This window comes from Phaethon aethereus (genome assembly GCF_964289735.1).
Source record: "Phaethon aethereus genome assembly, chromosome: 3".
Taxonomy (NCBI): domain Eukaryota; kingdom Metazoa; phylum Chordata; class Aves; order Phaethontiformes; family Phaethontidae; genus Phaethon; species Phaethon aethereus.
The window spans coordinates 85255387-85274603 of record NC_138576.1 but is presented as its reverse complement, the minus strand read 5'-3'; the positions used below and the strand labels follow the sequence as shown (position 1 = coordinate 85274603).

The 19217-nt window shown below is 38.2% G+C and overlaps 1 protein-coding gene across 1 annotated transcript in view; it reads left to right on the top strand.

Annotated features, from left to right (window-relative positions):
- ARID4B (AT-rich interaction domain 4B) overlaps window positions 1-15351 on the top strand; it is a gene marked incomplete at both ends in the record, with an annotated part of 68093 nt that extends 52742 nt beyond the window's left edge. The window contains 8 exons of the mRNA XM_081998566.1: window positions 1285-1414; window positions 2401-2485; window positions 3331-3523; window positions 5631-6842; window positions 8717-8827; window positions 11613-11828; window positions 14085-14231; window positions 15221-15351. Coding sequence (XP_081854692.1) covers window positions 1285-1414; window positions 2401-2485; window positions 3331-3523; window positions 5631-6842; window positions 8717-8827; window positions 11613-11828; window positions 14085-14231; window positions 15221-15351 — 2225 coding nt within the window. The remainder of the gene's footprint in view (window positions 1-1284; window positions 1415-2400; window positions 2486-3330; window positions 3524-5630; window positions 6843-8716; window positions 8828-11612; window positions 11829-14084; window positions 14232-15220) is intronic.
- Between the last annotated feature and the right edge of the window lie 3866 nt (window positions 15352-19217).

Here is a 19217-nt window from a genome sequence, read left to right as displayed (position 1 = left end):
CATACACTGTTCAGATGCAGCCTGGCATCTGATGTGCTGTACAGCTTTCAGGGTGCTTCTCTGTCATGGAGAGGAGAATATAATTTAGAGTCAGGTTGTCAGCTGTGGCTTGGGATGGATCCCTTTTGCAGGGTCCAATTGTCACAGGTTTAGGCAAACCATATGCATCTGATGTATGAGTAGAGAAAGGACCTTGTGCCATGCCAAGGTGTGAAGTGTGGGCATCCAGTTCCCTGGAGAAGATTCAAGATTTCCATGATGCTGGGCCTCCTGGCAGGGTCTGACTGCTGTTCCAGGTGCAGTCAGGAGTAGAGCAGGACATGCTGTGGCTGGGAACTGGGGCTGTCACACTTAGGTTTTCAATTTGTGCTCCTTGAGATGAGGAGTTGTGACTGCTGCTTCTAATATGTAACATGTAAGAACCTGTGGTATCTACATATATTCTTTTAAGATTCTGCATTTCCTCTCTCCTTTGCTTCAGTATGCCCCCTACTCTATCAGCTGTCGCCCCAACAGGCACTTCAGTTGCCGTGAACCATGGACAGTATGTGCAGTGCACAGACTTTGGATAGGGTGAAGATTGTTTTCTTATTGGAAATGCATAGAATGAGTGAATACAAATTCTGTGTTATAGCAACATGGTTGAGGCAGAAAGGACACTGTCAGAATGATTGCGTTTCACCGTGTCTATGTCCAGTCATAGTGCTGTTCTCCTGCATGCATTTAGACCTAATGAAATACTCTTATGTTTATATGGGTTGCAAAGTCCATTTGGCAGTCTAGTTAGCAGTATTCCTTCTGGAAAGCATATCTTTGACTTCAAGAAAGATTACTTCAAATAGGATTTCCCACAGTCTCATAGAATATGTGAGTTTTTCCATACTGGAAAGTACTCTGCAGAGTTGTATTTCAGTTTTGGAGAGAAATCTGAGCCTATTCACTTACATGTCACCTGCTAATAGTACAATTACAGCTGTATCTGCAGCAGTATAGGTAATCTTGGTATGTTGTAGTCTGTGTGGTCTGCCGACAGATTTTGTGATTTTTATTGTCACATGGAGGGGAAAAAAACCCAAGAAATCGGTTTGGAAAACTATTTTTCAGAGACTACTACTACTTCCCCCCACCCCTGCCGTATTATTATGTGAAATTTGAGTTAATAAAATACAGTATTTATCTTCTGGAATCCCTTGCACGGATCTTAACTGAGACTGTACGGGAAAACAAGTTGGAAACTTGCATATTTTTCTCTAAACCTTTTTAATTTATATGTCAATATTGTAGATATAATTGGCAGCAGTTGCAAAGAAGCTGAATTAGGACTGTATCAGCAGTCGTCCTATATATCAAAATGGTGGTCAAGTAAGCCCATCTGGAAAGCCAGCATGGTCATGAGTGTGCTGGTTCTCTGGGTGTATGTGGTTTGGTTTTTTGGGGTTTTCTTGGTTGGTTTTTTTTGTTTTCTTAAAGTTGGTTTCTTCCCCTCTGTTTTCACATTTACCTAGGGGGATCAGTATTTGCATGGCTGTGCATCGAGGCAAAAGTTGATACATACTAATTTTTAACTGACCTATTCATTTCTTATTCAGATGGTTCTTGAATTCACAGTTGAAGTAGGACAGCAGATTATGCTTATTGGGGGGAAAAAAATCGTTTGAATTGGTTCTTAAGGTTTTTCAGAAATACACAATGAAACTGGCAAGTACAGTATCATAGTTACAGTATATTCTTGCTAAGAATGTATTCCTCTGATCTTGGATTTGTGTTTAACAGGCCCATCCTTGGATAATAAGACACCTGTTGTTAATATCTTGGTGCTATGTAGTATGTTTTTGTCTAGTATCGTTCTGATATGAAATGGAAACCTTTAACTGAAAACAAATTGAAACATGTTAGTGTTAAGTTAGTGACTCAAAAGTTAGTCACTCCTAAGTGTTAGTCACTCCAAATATCACTTTGTAGATACTCAGGCTCAAAAGAGTTAATTTTTGTTAACTGGTCACATTTCATGTAGTTGTAAGAATTTATTTTATTGTTAAGGTTTTACAGTATATATATGAAGTATACATCTTGGAGATCCATACAGAATTACCATTCTGTTTGTTTGTTTTACCTGTATACATGGATTTCCTGCTGTTCAGTGTAGACTGGAAGAATACCAGTTTTCACTCTTACCCATCAGTGTAAGAAAACTCAGTTCTTCATATGCTGGGACATACAGAATGAAACCTTAGCTGAAATCTCACATACAGAAAAGTACACAAATAGCTTCTTGATTCAAATTCCAATTCAGTTTTTGTATGACTAACAATTTTCTTTTTCCTCCATTAATTTCTCTTACGATGTTGTGATTATCTGCTTAAAACCATAAATGTGTACTTTTTTTTTTTTTGCTTTTAGGTATGATGAATGGATAAAGGCAGACAAGATAGTAAGACCAGCTGATAAAAATGTTCCAAAAATTAAGCATCGAAAGAAAATAAAGGTAGTTTCTCTTCCTTTTCTCCCTTGTTCCCCCGTCCCTTCGTAACTTTTTAATTGGCCGACAAATGCTTGACAGTAAAAGCAACTTCCTAGCCTCTTAAAAACAGAAACTTTTTTTCATCAAGGTTTTGTTTTTTCACTTGGGGTGGGGAGGAGAAGCTTCTCTTTCCTCCTTTCCTATTTTTAAAAAATGAAATTTATGTTTGCATTTATAGAAAACAAATGAGAAGGATCCATTTTATCATCAGTGGTGGGAGCCAACTCTGGGGTGTGAAATTTGGGAGCTCCCCCTGCTGATTCTGGAGAGCAAACGTATGACTAGTCCATGTGTATGTGACTATCATTTTATTTCACAGCATTTCTTTCAAAATTCATTCTTTTAAAACAGGCATTGGGGCTTAGGTTATGATGTATTCCTTGGACAGTAGGATGCAAGAAAGTTTTTCCCCCTTCCACAGATGTCAGCCCTGCTCCCCCCTGCCCCCAGCACAGTGGTGCCTCCGGAACCTGAGTTTTGTTCTAGAGCTCCCTGCCCTTGTGATAGAGCAAGGCGTCACAGCCCTGCCCTGCCAGTGCTGAGCCTGGCATCTTGGGGTGACGCTGCTCCTAGAGTGCTGGCTCTGTAGGCTTTCCCGTTTGTTCCTGTCTTCGGTATAAATGTGTCTGCATGGGCTGTAGAAAGGTATTTGCAATCTTTTAAACAAAGAGGAAAGCTTTCCTTTACAGGTTGAATGTTTAAGATAAGCTAAATAAGATAAATGTTTAACTGTAAGCATTGCTTAATTGTAATTTATGTTAGGATGTATGCTCGAATTAAAAGAGTTTTTAATCTTTTCTTTCACATAGAATAAAACTGACAAAGAGAAGGAAGAGAAGTATTCTCCTAAAAACTGTAAATTGCGACGCTTGTCAAAACCACCCTTTCACACCAGCACATCACCAGAGACTGGGTCCAAACTTGACGGCACTGAAGCCAAAAATACTGACCAAGCTCCAGTTAAATCAATAGAAATTACTTCTATCATTAATGGGCTACAAGGTATTGTACTTAAACGTTTTCTAATTCTGTAAATGGCCTTTAAACAGTAGTAAATGACAGTGTAGAACAACTGATGCAACTGTACACTCGAGTCTAGCTAATTATAAGATCATCTTCAGAAATAACCCTTGAACAAAAGCAGTATTCAGAGTGTCTGATAACAAGTATTGTGGATTCAGTGTATGTTAACAGTCTTAAGAACTACAACCTTTGTTTTGCCATCGTTTTTTATTTGATACACAGCAAAGCATTTTTGCTTCCTATGTTACTTCTAAATTTTTAATTTTTGATTTTATGTAACTTTTTAAGACCCATGTTTTTTGTTTTTTGTCTTGAAAAACGGAATTGATAAAGCTAGGCTTCCTATCAGCATGTCTGTTGTTCCTAACATTGTTTTCCCTTTCCCACACATTTACAGCAGCATTATAATAACTAGTTGCTTCTCTTCATCCTTAGTTTAGTGCACGCCTCCCGAAAAAGAAACCATATATGATGTAGGTAGTTTGGGTAAGCACTAATTTTTGTGAAAGTCCTATGAATTTAATAATCTTTCAGGCATTTGAATTTGTATGACATTGGCCGCTGGGTTCCAAATTTGTAGGTAGAATAATAGTCAACATAATCTCTTAAGCTTCATTTCCTTAGGAAATGAGAGACAAAAAAGCAATTAGTAGTGATGATAATGACACTGTTATTAGTGCTATAATTAATCTGTAATTAAATTCTGATTACAAAAGCACAATTTGACATACATCCTCTAATATTTTGGAAAGCTAAATGTTTTCCACATTATGTAATTAATTTCCAGAAATGCTTTTAATTGTATGCAATTTTCTTACCATTTAAGTCCACATAGATTGATGCCGGAGATGAACTTTTTTTTTCCTGTTACTTGCATTTTTTTGTTTTTAAGTGTGAAACGCTCTAATGTTTTACTATTTCTTTTTCCTCCAATTTTAGAGCTGCTTGCTCAAAACTTGTTACAGGCTCTTTTTCATAAACTGGAATGATTAATGCTATTGTATTGAACTTTCCTTTGAAGGGCACAGCGAAGTAAATAAGTTAGGAGGAAACCTTGATGGACCTGATTTTTGTTGTTTTTTTTTTTTTTTAATGTGGTGTTCTTGGCTTTTATTTCAAATGGCAAATTTTGATACCTCTTATAATAGTAGTGCAGTTTTGATCTTCTAAGGGATGAGAAAGACAAGTGTTAGAAGTCCATTTTAAGTGATGGAGTTCTTGGAACTGTAGGCCAAAATGTCTACCATAAATGTTTAATTAGAAAAAAGCAAACAACACTGAAAGGGTTGTGTAAAACTTGCTTTCAGATTGAGTAGAATTTAAGATCCTGCCTATCTTAAAAAAAAATAAGCCAAGAAAAACACCTGAGGCAACATATCTCCTGCACATGGGTTGGGGCCTTGTTGATTCCTTCTCCATCATATCTTTGTTACTCTTTTCTCAGTTTCTTTTTTTCTGACCCTGAATTTTCTTACTGTTGTCCTACACTCTTATTGTTCATATATTTCTCCAAGTGCCTTTCGTTACTGCTTTCACTTTTTCCAGGCTGGTCGTCAGGGTGGTTTGTTAGACATTATCCAGTGTCTTTGTTGTTCTGTCCTTTTAGACTGTGGATTCTCCAGGGAAAATACAGTCTCTGTTCTGGGCTTTGGAAAAAGGATAGATAATGGTAGTATTTATAACCACAAGAAATATTTAAAGTTTTTATGTTAAGCACATACTTCAATTTCTGGTTTGGTTAATTATGTGGAAGTTTGTATTTTATGGATTGATGCACTCTGTGCTTTCTCCACCTCTTCAGAAATTCCTGGAGATGTACTGTATAATACAGAATTTTCTTAGTTCCTAATCTAGTCATTACATCTTCTAATAGAACAGGAAATAACTCTTTGAAGTTTTCAGGAGGTACCATTTAAAACATATAGTACTAGAGATACCTTTAGCATGTGTTCATATCTGTACAGTTTTCTTCTTTTTTTTAAGAATTCTTTGTAACCAGAATCAAGACAAACTTTTCTTGTTTTGTTTTGTTGTGGTTTTTTGTTTGTTTGTTTGTTTTTTGTTTTTTTAATTTATTTTTAATTAGCATCTGAAAGTTCTGATGATAGTGAGCAGGAAGATGACCAAAGTGCCCCGAATGTACATGCTGATGGCAAAGAGGAATCTCAACATGCAGCTGTAAGCCAAGATAAAAACGAACTCTGTCTAAAAGAAGAACAGAGCGGTTCATCCCTCCCAGAAGAAACTAAAGCTCTGACAGATGTAGCAGTGCCCAAGTCGGGATCCAAGTCTCCTGAAAGATTGCGAAAAGAAATGGAAGAGTTGTCTGAAGATACTGACTCTGATGTAGAAGACGAAGCCACAAAGAAGAGAAAGGATGTGAAAAAGGAGGTAGTGGATAAAACAGCGAAACCACAGGTAAAACGTGGTAAACGAAGACACTGTGTTGCAGAGGAATCTTTAAAGACTGTATCACCTAATCGAAAAGATGAGAAATCCAAAAGCAAAGAGTCCCTTAGTTTAGAAAACAGCAGTAACAGCTCCTCAGATGAAGATGAGGAAGACAAATCTAAACTGAAAATAACTCCAACTAAAAAGTACAACGGACTAGAGGAGAAAAGGAAGTCTTTACGGACAAGTACTTTCTACTCAGGATTTTCTGAAGTGGGAGAGAAAAGAATAAAGCTTCTGAATAATTCTGATGAAAGACTTCAGAACACGAGAGCGAAGGATCGAAAAGATGTCTGGTCAAGTATTCAGGGACAATGGCCGAAGAAAACGCTGAAGGAACTGTTCTCAGACTCTGACACTGAAGCTGCTGCCTCCCCTCCACATGCTGCTCCTGAGGATGCTGCAGCAGAGGAGCAGCTTCAGACTCTTGCAGAAGAAGATATTTCTTTGCCTAGCTCTGAACTTGAAAAATCTGTGCCAGCTAGTGTGGATGTTAAGCCTGTTGAGGAGAAACCGACTGAAGTGGGTGAAAAGAAAGTTGAATTTCCAAGCAGTGGCAGTAATTCAGTGCTAAATACACCTCCTACAACTCCTGAATCGCCTTCATCTGTAACAGTAACGGAGTCCAGTAGACACCAGTCCAGTGTCACTGTCTCTGAGATGCTGCCACCAAATCAAGAAGAGATACGAAGCATTAAAAGTGAAACAGATAGCACAATAGAGGTGGACAGTGTTGCAGGGGAGCTGCAAGACCTCCAGTCTGAGGGAAATATTTCCCCAACGGGTTTTGATGCCAGCGTCAGCTCCAGTAGTAGTAATCAACCAGACCCAGAGCATACTGAAAAAGGTAAAGTAAGGGGTAAACAGAGCTGTCTTCAACCTAACCAGCTCTCCTTTTAGCATTGTTGATGTATTTTCATTCTATTATGGTTACACTGCTGGGAAGTTAGTTGTTGGAGGAAGTAGTAGCCTGCTGTCTACTGCAAATGTGTGGAAATGGCATAATCATCTAGTGAATAACATATAGTCTGCCAGGAAGTTTGTTGGCCTTTCACTAGGGGTTGTAATGGTTCCAATGAGGAACAAAGTGTGTAAGAATAAAGTTTATACCGGACCTGGCTTTATTGCCCAGAGCAAACTGTAATACACTGTATAGGGAATATTTATTATAGCAAGCCGGATACATTTTGAGTACACTGCTTACAAGTAGAAGACACTGTTTCTTATGTAAATTTTTGATCCTCATTCCGGGAGCAAAATGTGCCAATTATTGCATGTTTAGGCAATCATTTCAAACTTGCATCTTATGAAATTAAATATTTAAAAAAAACCCAAAAAAACAATCTGGTAACAAACATTGACCTTATTAGCTGTGTTTCACTTTTGGATATGATTTTGCAGATTGAAGTTCCTATCCTGAGACCACTAGAGTATAGGGGATAATAAACACTGCCGACACTTGCGCACATGATGTCAGTGTACTACTGCCTGCTTTTTAACTGTTTGCAAGGCTGGATCCAAAAGCCCTTTTTGTGACAGTGCCTGGCTCTTTTACAGTTCGATCAAAAGTACAGCTAGTTTTACTGTGTTAAAATGCGTAAAAAATTATTAATACAGAGGGAAAAAAATACATGCCTGAATATAATCCTGAGATATCAGAAGTGGTTTATTCATCTTAACAGATTTCAGTTAATAATGAACTGAATTTTCTCAAAATTCCCTTAAGGTCTGTTGCCTTCAGCATTCTGTTTGATTTGGTCTTCTGAAAGAATGCAACAGTGTGTTTCCTTAAACAGACAAATGAGTTTGGAAGAGGTGAATATGTAGCCCTCAATAAATAAGCCTGCATTGCTTTGTTAATTACAGTTGTGTAGGTTTAGAACTTAATTTGTTTGCTTTTTTATATAATACGAGATTATTGCAACATGAAAAAAGTTTTAAACTATTAATTGCACATTACTACTTTTACATCCATTAGACTTTTAACTTCCTTTCTGATTTTGTCAGCATGCTGCTTGTTTTAGAAAATTGGGTTTCTTAATTTAAATTGTTTTGTTGCAGGAGTAATTTTTAATCTGCAAGTCAGGTGGTTGTGGAACAACATTTGAACAACTCCTAAAATTTGCTCTTTTAACAGGTGTCCTAGAATTCTTCCTTTCCTACTTTTTCCCCTTGTAGTCAGAAATATCAGTAGACTTTTTACTTCGATTTTTTTGTTTGCCTTCTGTTTTTTGTTGCCTTTTTTTTTAATGTTCCCTAAGATTTTTTTAATGCATTCAATTAATTACTGTGATTACTACAAGTGATAGTTTCAGTTTTTCTCACAGCTTCTGAGTGCAGCAGGCTTTTTAAAATTTTTTCTTTCAGTTCCAATAGTTCTTGATAATTTTTTCAAATAAATGTATTCTTATTTAATTTACAGTATAAAAAGAAAATCTGTGTGGTTCAAGAGAAATTCTGATGATGCATATGAGAAAGTGACTTGCAATCATCTTACATGTGCACTCTAACCAACAAACTTTGTCTGCTTTCCATTCCCCTCCTCTTGTCAGTATAAGTAGAAAGCTGAGCCATATTAAGGATAGGCAGGAACAGTCACATTGTTGTCTACAAACTTAAGCTCTGTAGTGGGTTTTTTGAGACTTTGAGAAAAACATACGGAAGTGCAAGTATTTATTTAATTTCTGTTTTTGTCTCCCCCTGTCCCCCCCTCCCCCTTAGTCTGTACAGGCCAAAAAAGACTTAAAGATGCTCAGGGAGGAGGTAGCTCCTCAAAAAAGCAGAAAAGAAGCCACAAAACATCTGTGAACAACAAAAAGAAGAGTAAAACTAGTAAGTACAGCAGCTCAGTGTGAAATGAAATGTGTGAAAGTATTGTGTCATTTGTTCAAACAATTGTAGGAGAAGTCGTCTGTAAATAAAAAATAGTATTAGGATAAAATGTTCTCACCAGGAAATTCTTCAACACGTTCTCATCAGGAAATTCTTAGTACTGTTTAAATGGAGAAACTACTTTTTCTGAATGCCAAAGAGTTTTTAAATGTCTTGTGGTATATCTGGGCCTATTTCTAAGAGGTCCTTAATATTGTGTAAATCAGGAAGACTAAGAAGAGCAAGTATTTCACACTTGATAGAATTGGGACCTTTGTTACCTCTCTGGTATGATAGCTGCACATTTTAGACTGGAGACTGGGACCTGCATGAAATTATACTTCGTGTTTTCTGCAAGATAGGTTTTTAGAGGTTAATATCTCTTCCAGTAGCAAATACGGGAATAATTCCAGAAGAATATAGGGTCTGTTTTCTTCCTGTATCATCTGTTATATCTTCAGTAAATAATGCAGCTTTTGCAGCTTTTTTTGTAGTTGTGGAAGCTAGTTGGAGTAGAAACCACAGTAGTGGTGGAGAGGCTTAATAAAAGCAGAGGTGTATTAGAGAGACATATGCACACTTGTTCAGGAGACAGCAAGATCAATTACTGCCTCATCTCACTATTAATGAAAAATAACAGGGGGCACTGGACAGTGAAGCTGGGAGGATAGCTGTAAAAAGTGCAGTTAAAGCAAGGGTAGAAATCCTATGCTATGCCTCCCCCCACCTTCTCTCTTTTTTTTAACAGCTTTTACTAAAAGTCTGTACTATCTGGTCTGGTGTGGTCTGGTATTTGCTTTTACCCCACCCATCCTTCATGTTCATTGATCTCTTCTCTCATCCTTTTTAATTCCATTTCACTAATCTCCTCTTTCCATAATCCTTGTTCCTTCCCTCACCCCAGGAATTAAAGTAACAAACCAAACTGAATTTGCAGAGCTAGTACACCATTTTTAGTTTGCCATCGTTCCCTTTGATTTGGTGAATTTATCTCTTTTTCTCAACCTATGTCTTTGTCAGGATGCAAGCACTTCAAAGCTAGGATTGTTTCTTGTACAGCCGTACATGTAGTCCTTGGTGCGTCTGTGCTCTTTTTGTTAGACTTCAGGCAGTGCTGTATGTGATAAGGGCAATAAATAGATAAATGTGCAGTCAGTTGTCAGCAAAAAAATGCTAAAATGCTTTTTGCAAAATTCAGGTATGCCAGTTAAAGCTGCTCTTGTAGCAGCTTCAACTCTTGCCTTTGCATTAAGCCAGCGGACAACGGTAGCTCTACAGGCAGCTGAGTTCTTTCACACCACATGTATCTCGGTGTTCTGTTTCTCCAGTGTAGGTCACCGAATCATAAAGAACCAAAAGAGACTTTCAGGGTTCATCTTGTCAACACCTAGGGCAGGTGGAACTGAGGCATAAGTTTCTCTTGATTAAATATTAATTGAACATGTTTTAAAAACTACTGTCTTAATGAGATTCTGCAACTTCCCGAGGCATTTTATTCCAGTGCTCCACTAGACTTTTGTTGAATTATAGTATCTTGCCCCTACTTCCACCCTGGTTTTATTTTTGTAATGCTAAACAAGCTTCATCTTTTCAATAAGTAGTCATAAATCTTGTCTTTTAGACAAATTATTTTGATATTCTCCTTTGGGCAGTTTGATTAGAAAACTGTGTTCAGTTCAGACTGTTGCTTTATAATTAAAGTGATTTTAGTGTGAGGTGAAGCTCTTCTGTTTTGAGTCAGCTGAGGATGTTTTTCTGCAATTAAAGAATTTGAACATCATGTCTGAGGATTTTTGTAGATGAGGTCACACAAATTCAGATTACTGCTAGTCATTTTAGCACAGAAAACCTACAATAAAGGTGACATGAGGCTAAGAAAAAGGCCAATTATTTATTCTCATTTCTATTAAATATATTGCAGGAGTACAGTGAAAAGTTTGTCTGTAACTGTTAGCTCTAAAACAGAATAGAGGTTTGTATACATCAAATGCTATATTAGAAAATAATATTTAAAAAAGATAAACAGGAGATAGGACATAACCATTAGTCTTGCTAACTGTTTTAGAAAAAGTATAGCCCCGTAAGCAGGAACACATGGATAATTTTTGCACTTACATTGACACATGGACTGCCTCTTTGCCTTACTTTCTCATGTAGGCAATTTATTTATGGATATGGTTCTAAAGCAACAAGTGTGATGCTGTCTTGAACCTTCAGAGCGTAGAGTGCACCTTCCCTATACAGACCTTGAGCAGTTGGATTGTATTTGAGAATCTGCTTGCAAGAAGTGTCCCTACTTACCCCCTTACATTCTTGCATGCACGCTTTCAGTAATATACTTAGGAGTATTGAGGATGGGTTGTGGAGGCGCAGTCTGGTACTTCTATCCGCTCTCTAGCTCTGTAGTATCTTGGTTCCCATAGATCCACATAACAGCTATGAATCTCCCTGCACAGCAGCTGACTGGACAGTGTTCCCAGTGCAAGGCTTCCCTCTCACAGCATGCCAGAGTTAGAGGCGGCCCATTATATACCTGTTTTGTGGTCCTGCATTTAGGCACTAGTGATGCAAAGAGCTGTGTGCCAAGGTTCTATACCAGGATGGATTATATCATTTTAGAGTAAAAGGGTTTTGGGCAAATAAACTCCTATTACTGAAAATCAGCACAGGGGTAGGTTCTGGTAAGCTTTGGTTTGGGCAGGAAGGTTGCTTTGTTTTGTAACAAGGTATCTTCTTGTTTCTTCAGCAAACAGCAGTGATAGCGAAGAACTATCTGCTGGTGAAAGTGTGGCCAAATCTCAGTCAGCAAAATCCGTTTCTACTGGCATGAAATCTCACCAAACCAAATCACCCGCAAGAACACAATCTCCAGGAAAGTGTGGGAAAAATGGAGAGAAGGAGTCTGATCTCAAAGAGCAGAATAATCGTTTGCCCAAAGTTTACAAATGGAGTTTTCAAATGTGTAAGTATTTTCTTCAAAACATGCCTAGTGTTGTCTTGCAGTATAGTATAAGAAGGCTTTTTGAATTTTGTGTATTTTGTTTTTTCTCCTAAAATTATTCTGTCCTCAATTTTTTTTGTTTTTCCTTGCAAATACAGTGCAGGAAACCGCCTATATCGCACTTTTCCAATATTGCTTTTAGATATGGCTCCTGGACTGAGTTGCTGTTCTTGCCATCCTTTGCAGACCTGGCATTCTGGTGTCAATGTTATCCACTATATGTGCTTCTTGTGTTGATATTTCCTTGCTGTTTTACTACTCATTCCCTAGTTATCATTCAGATCCTTGCATGGTTGATTTGTAACTTTTTACCTTTCTATTTTGCCTTAATGAACCAGGACATGTTTACTAGTTCTGGTAATAAGAACTTTCAGTGTGTTTGTGTCAGTCAGCTACAGGCACATGTGTAGCTAACAGTGAGCAGTGTTGAAAGGATCATGCATTTGCCTACCTGAAAAACAGTTCAGTAGCTTATTAATGCCTTGATATTAATGCAACATCTTAATTGTCTATGTGCGTGTGCTATTGCAGTGGGAAAAAAAGAAGATACTAGGTGATTGAAGCCATCTTCCTCAATATAACAACAAGCAAACAATTAAAAATAATGATTTAAAACCAAAAGCTTGCTATTTTTAGCCCTCTTTCTTACAGCATCTGGCTGTTTAATTGTCTAGTCAGCAATAAATTGTTGTCCTTGGTACCAGCCATGGATCTATAGCACTGCATGAGTTGCTTTCTCTTTGCTTTTGAAGGTCAAATTGAGATTGTGTGGTGTGACTGATTTAAATACTTCTTAAAGTCCATAGTATCTCTTTCAGTATTCACAGGTGACCTTAGTACATGTCAAGTTTCTGAAGCTCTCGGAGCATTATGCTCTGCGCTTCTCTGCACTCTGTCCCAGGCTTTGTGAAGGCTGCTGTTCCTTGCGTTAGGTGGGAACAGGAAAGAGCTGGCACAGCACACTGTGCGGACACATCTGCTGAATTTTTTGCCAGTGGCATTCTTTCATGCCTAGGGAATTCTACACTTAGCCAGCTGCTTCTGCAGTGAGAGAATCTGATTCTGCAATTTTTTTTATCCAGCCCCAAATCTCAGTGTTACTGTACAGCAAAAGTATCTTTCTTCTAGTCCTTCACAGTCAAGTTAACCTTCTTCTCTTCATGACTGTGTAATGTGATAGTCTTTATTGTCACTTACCGACCTGCTGGGATTCATTGGGCAAATTTTCTGTGCAACATGTTTAAAGAGCTTTTGCTCCTTCCTTTTGTTCTACCTTGGCTTCATTGCGCATGCTAAATTTGCTTGGCAGAAGTTGGACTTTGGAGTGCTATTTTAGACTCCTGCAACAGCAGGAAATGTGGTAGACACTTGCAATGTCTCTGAGTTTTCCTCATCTTCCCACAGCCTAGTATAGTTGTGGTGTTTGGTCCTTTGGTACTAGCTTCACTATAGGTTGATGAAATGCATTCTGTGCCCCACAGTAGTTTAAATGATTCTTAAATGTCTTTGAATTGAGTGTCTGCAAGTGTGGCTTAACTGTGGCTGAAAGGGACCGGACCCAGCTTATTCCTCCTGCCCATGCCTGTGGGCAGGGGCATGCACACATGCACAGCTATGTGCCATGCTGCAGAGAGCTCCCAGCTGGAAACAGCAAGAGGAGCAGCTCCTCTGCTGGTCGTGTCCATCGACATCCCCATGTGGGACACCAGTGAGACGTTCATGTCTAGTTACACCTTTTGGGCCATATGCTATGGACTCCATTAGAACCAACCCCACAGCTGTTCAGATTCCTGTTATAACCTGCTTGTTTTGTAACAACCAAGAGAAATCAATCAAGACTGACCTTCCTGGTATATTAGGCCAAACTGCGCTCTATCAAGGACTCAAAACAACAGACTCCAAGCTAATTTTGGCCCCTATGTTTTCTCCAGTTGTCTTAATTTTGTTGGGTTTGTTTTCCTTCTTATGGGAAGAGGAAGGCATGCATTTTCTTCTTCTCCCACTTTTCTTAAGAGAAGTGTATCTATGGTGGTATCTTTTAAAAAATAAAAAATTAACCAAGTTTGTGATAATAAACAGCAGCTGCCATTGCTGTGTTTATTGGCTTTGCTGTCTGCTGCCTCAAAGCACATCACTAAGATGTTCCACTTCACTGAAATTCAGAAGTTTTTGGAAGTGCTGCAATACAATAATTAACAGCAATTGTTTAACTTGCAGCTGACTTGGAAAATTTGACTAGCGCTGAGCGCATAACAGTTCTCCAAGAAAAATTGCAGGAAATCAGGAAACATTACCTGTCCTTGAAATCTGAGGTGGCTTCCATTGACCGAAGAAGAAAGCGCTTAAAGAAAAAAGAGCGTGAAAGTAAGTGCTGGGAACTAAATTTTACTTTCAGAGGGCTAAATTGCATGTCATGTTATTAAGGTGTTAACAAGACTTGGATAATTTTTGGGGAGATGCATGCCAATAGGAGTGTTTCTTTTTTAAAAACACTGTATACAGTTATTTTATGATCTTTACAAGGTATGGTTCAGATATCCAGTGACTTTTAATTAACCCTACATAAGGGGAAAAACATTGAAAAGGCATGCAATCTATTTAATTCTGCTTAGGCAGAACTATTTTATACAGAAAAATAAACTTTTCTAAGCAGTGAACAAAGTATCTAAGATTATTAATAAACTTACAACTTTTCTTCAAGTTATACAATAATTTACTGTAGTATTGCTTGTGTTTCCCGCTAATGCTCTCCCCTTAGCATAGGTGATTTATTTTATGAGTTTAAGGGAGACCGTCAATTAAATCTCATCTCCCTGAAGCTGCTTTACCTATTCCTGTAGGGAATGTTCCAGTGTGCCTGCTTTTAGCAGCATTAAAAGGATTATTTTCTCTATGCCTTGTTTATGTGCACATTTAAGAGTACGCTGACTATAGGAAGAAAGACTGAAATGCCACACATAGTAAGATTTTTATGGCTGCAGCCATCACACGGGAACTGCAGCTGCCTCTTGGCTGCCGGAGCAGGTTGTACATGCAGGTTCAGTGCTGGGACAAGGACCTGCCGGTGCTTGCGGGTCAGGGAAGAGCTCTAGTGTCATCTGGTTGGACCCTTGGTCTGGGTGGTCAGTGAGCTGGGGCTGCCAAGGGACAACATGGTGCTATCTTATACACAGCCGAAGCTGTCTTTCAGAGTATTTCCCACAAAACCTAGGGAATGGAGGCTTTTTTCTTTTTAATTGCTAGGGATTTATTGCTGGAGTCAGTATATACCAATGCTTGTGGTTGAATGGGAAAACACTTCTATTGCTTGATTTGTAAATTTTTCTAACCTGTGTTTTCCTCTTCCTGTGCAGGTGCTGCTACTGCATCATCTTCCTCCTCATCACCTTCCTCTAGTTCTATTACAGCTGCAGTTATGTTAACTTTAGCAGAACCATCTATGTCAAGTTCATCACAGAATGGAATGTCAGTTGAGTGCAGGTGACAGCAGGACTTGCCAAAGCACTTTGCACTTAATGGCTGCTGAGGGCCACTCTTTTTTGTTCGTTTGTTTGTTTTGTTTTTATACTGCACAGTGGCACAAAATTCAGACAAGCACTATTTTGTATTTAAAGTTGTTTCTTGACAAGCTAACTTTGCACTTAAGTGCACTTTTATGAAGAAAAAGTACAACAAACTGCTTTTCCTCAAGCAATAATTGTTTCCAACTTGTCTGGGAATTGTAAGTCTAGTGACTCGAAGGCCTTCCACTGTGGCAAATGGAGGCTGTTCACTGCCTGTAGAGACAGTACAATAAGCGTATAGTTGTTGGGTTGATCTAAATAAATGTCGTAAGGCTTACTGTATTCCCTGGTATTTTGTTAAAGCTGGAACATTTGATATTTTTCCATTTATTTATGACAAATATTGAACCTATTTTCATTTGTACAAGCTAATTGTTTTTTAACTGCTAAGTCACCTTATAGTGGCTTTAATTGTATACGTCAAGCACATGTGTTCAATTCAAAACCTGCAGTTAGTAGGATGTTTGACATCAGTCCTGATAACCAAATATGAGGATTCCTTTAAAAAACAAAAAAAGACTGACTAATGTTTACAGGTTTGAATTAGGCTTAAATAGGTTACTCTGGGTTTTAATAACCCATTAATTGGAATGAAACTACTGTACTTTGCCATTTTTCTATAAAACAGTATTTTTTTTTAATTTTGATAAAATACATTATGAAAAAGGAAGAAAATGGCTAACAAACTGTATTAAATCTTAATGTATAAAGATTGTATTTAGCCAGTTTAAAGTGTATATTTATTCATAATGGATTATAACAGTTATATTTTTGTGTTTTCTTGTAAATGTTTCTTTTCCCTTAAAGCAACAAATATTTCATTTGTAATGCTTATTTTATTATGAGCTTCAAGGAGAGGACTTCAAGGCGGAGTAAGGTGTGAGGTTATAATTTGTGGTTGCTGATATGAACACTGCCACAAAAGGGTAGTTGTTTTTAAAATAAATAGCTAGCTGAGTGGTAGACATTTAATTTTTTAAATGCCTTGTACAAATTCCAAAACCCAACTTCAAACTGTTTCCACTTGTATTGATTTTATGTTGTATGGATCCCAAGCTCTCTCCTGTTAATTATATACCTTTGTAAGACATTTGTATATTGCGGAAGTGTTCATTCAAGCTATTTAATACCTGGCACTGTTAATACACAGTACTTTATTGTACAGATTGTTTTACTGTTTTAATTGTAGTTCTGTGTACTTCTTTTGCCTGGGGAAATAGGGGCTGGCATGTTTTTCTTTGTTTTCTGGCAATACAACATGTAAGAATTCAAAGCATTTTGTTTGTAGATGCTAGAGTGTCAGAATCCTTTACATTTGACTTTTCTAAGAAAAGCATTTTCAGTCTTCGTAGTGTGTGCTTAAGGTTAACTGATTTTATTGAAAATGGTTTCAAAGTATTCAGAATTGTACAGGACTGTAAAAATTTGTTGACAAACATTGAAGGAAAAGCTTATAGAAAAAAGCTATAAAATATATATTAGGTTCTGCAGAAAATGGAGAATTATGTAATATATTGTACAAATGTAAGCAAAGGCCTCTGAAATAAAATGCCATAGTTTGTGAATCCCTGATTTTGTTTCTAACAGTTTAATTAAGCAACCATAGTGTGTTCATTAAAATGACATCAAGCTGCAGAAGCAGTTTAGCAAATGACCTTTGGTATACTGTAATAAGCATATAAAGATAAGCTAGAGCAGGTACACTGGCCTCATTTTCCTCTTAGCGATTAATTAAAATTCATCCTCTTTTTCAGCAGAAGGAGAAAGCTTGGCCGATTGAGATCGTTAAGGCAGCGCCGGTTGAAATAAAGATGAATTTTGATTCACATTAATTCATGTAGTTTGAAAATGTAAAAGCAAGCTCCCGAAGATATTTGCTGACTTCTGATATCGACTGCTTCAAGTTCAGATTCAGTGGAAGTGAAACTGGAATAAAATTTTCAGTGTTGTATCTGTTTACATCATGTTTGGCTGTAGTTCAGTTGACCAAAATACTGTTACCCCTGCAAAATGATAGATTACTCACAAGAATGATAAATAACAAACGATGATAAGCTTTGGAAACATTGACTATGTTAATAATTACCAGTGATCCGAGACTGCCAGGAGTAATTTTAATAATTTCAGTGGGGCTACTCGGAGGATAGTTACATATGTTGAAGTTTAGCAGAATCAGTCATAATAGTTCAGTTCTGCCTTTTCAGTCTCAGTAGACATAACTGGCATTGATTTAACAGGGAACTACATCTGGGCAAGCAAGAACAAATTCAGCTTTCCACTCACTGCTACTTGACCAGCTCTCAGTTTTAGTGCCAGCATTTGTGCTTTGATGTGACAGTTGCTGACTGGTGTGCTATGAGTGAATTTGTTTGTTTACCTGTTTAAAACAGGAATCATTAGTCACCTCCCCACTCCCAAATCGCGTTTTTGCATAAATAGGCTTTTTGCTGTTCTTTAATACAGAGATTATTTAATTTTTGTTGTACCTCTCATACAGTTTAATGACTAGTCAAAAATCCGTTCTGGATGTTCTATATTGCACCTCTTCTGTGAAGCATGTCTGTAAATGTTACTCTACGGGTTCATGTTACTTGTGCCCCAGTGGTTGCAACGGAAGGTACCCCTGGTGAACTGCCGGCCAGGCAATTTTATCCCACGTTCATTGGGTCAAACCTGAGCTGCTTCTCAGGCTATGTATTATAATGCCGCTTTACACATGGGTGTACTCCTTGCTCGGCATGCACACCGTGCTTACAGCTGAGATTTCCCCCTAGCAGTGATGGCTGGGCTGTGCCCAAACTCTCAAGTGCCTGCTCTGACCATGACCCAAAAGGCAAAATGAGACAAACTATTCTTCCTTTATCATTTACACCTTGGCTGAGCAACAGAATCAGTTTTGCCTGTCTCATGTTTGATTGTGTCGAGAATAGCTGAGAGCGTAGACTATCTGCATATGCTAAGAGAAAGCGCACCTTGCTTTGAAGGTTGGCTGCATGGCTGCCAACTCCCTTTCTTTACTGTCTTCACCCATGCTTGTACTTACTGTGTAGTTTCCATTGTGCTGAGAAATTTTCCTGTTGCCACAGGGCTCAAACTCGCTCTCTGGCAGAGTTCCTAGAGGCCATATGCCTTTTGTTGAGTTTCAGCAATGAACGAGTCTCTGAAGTCAGCCAGCTGAACACTTGTCCAGTGTAATTCTGATGTATTATGATGGCTCAGCCTGTTCTGCCCCACCTCTGTCACCTTCACAACTGCTCTACTGTGTGAAGGTAGATTGGAAAAGCCAATACAAGTACTGCAGCAGCCACCTACCAGTTTTTAAGAATTTGTGTATTTGCTTAGGCTGACCCCATCAATGAGGGTCCCCACCTTCTCCGGCATCCAGAAGGCCAGACGGGATGCCTGGTGCACATGTCACGACTAACGCTTTATTCCCTAGCTGGATTACTTGTGTTGCCTTCAGTTGGACATTGGTGCCGACAAAACTGCTAATGCTAGCAGTTCAGAAAGTGCACAAACTCTTAAACAGAGGAGTTGCTCGTATTTGCTTCAGCCTTTAAGTGTGTGGTGATTTTTCTATGCCTTTCCAATTATCATCACATCAATTGGCACTTAAAATTACATTCTGGACAGGGAGGTCTAAAAGGAGATCTCAGTTAGATGCCTAATTTCAGGGAGTTAGTAACAGACCAAACTTCCTTACCCATCAGCTGCACTGTGGCCTGGGCTGGGAAGCGCTCTTTTTGAGAATTAACGGAACAACTCGGTCTTTCCCGGGTAGATCAGT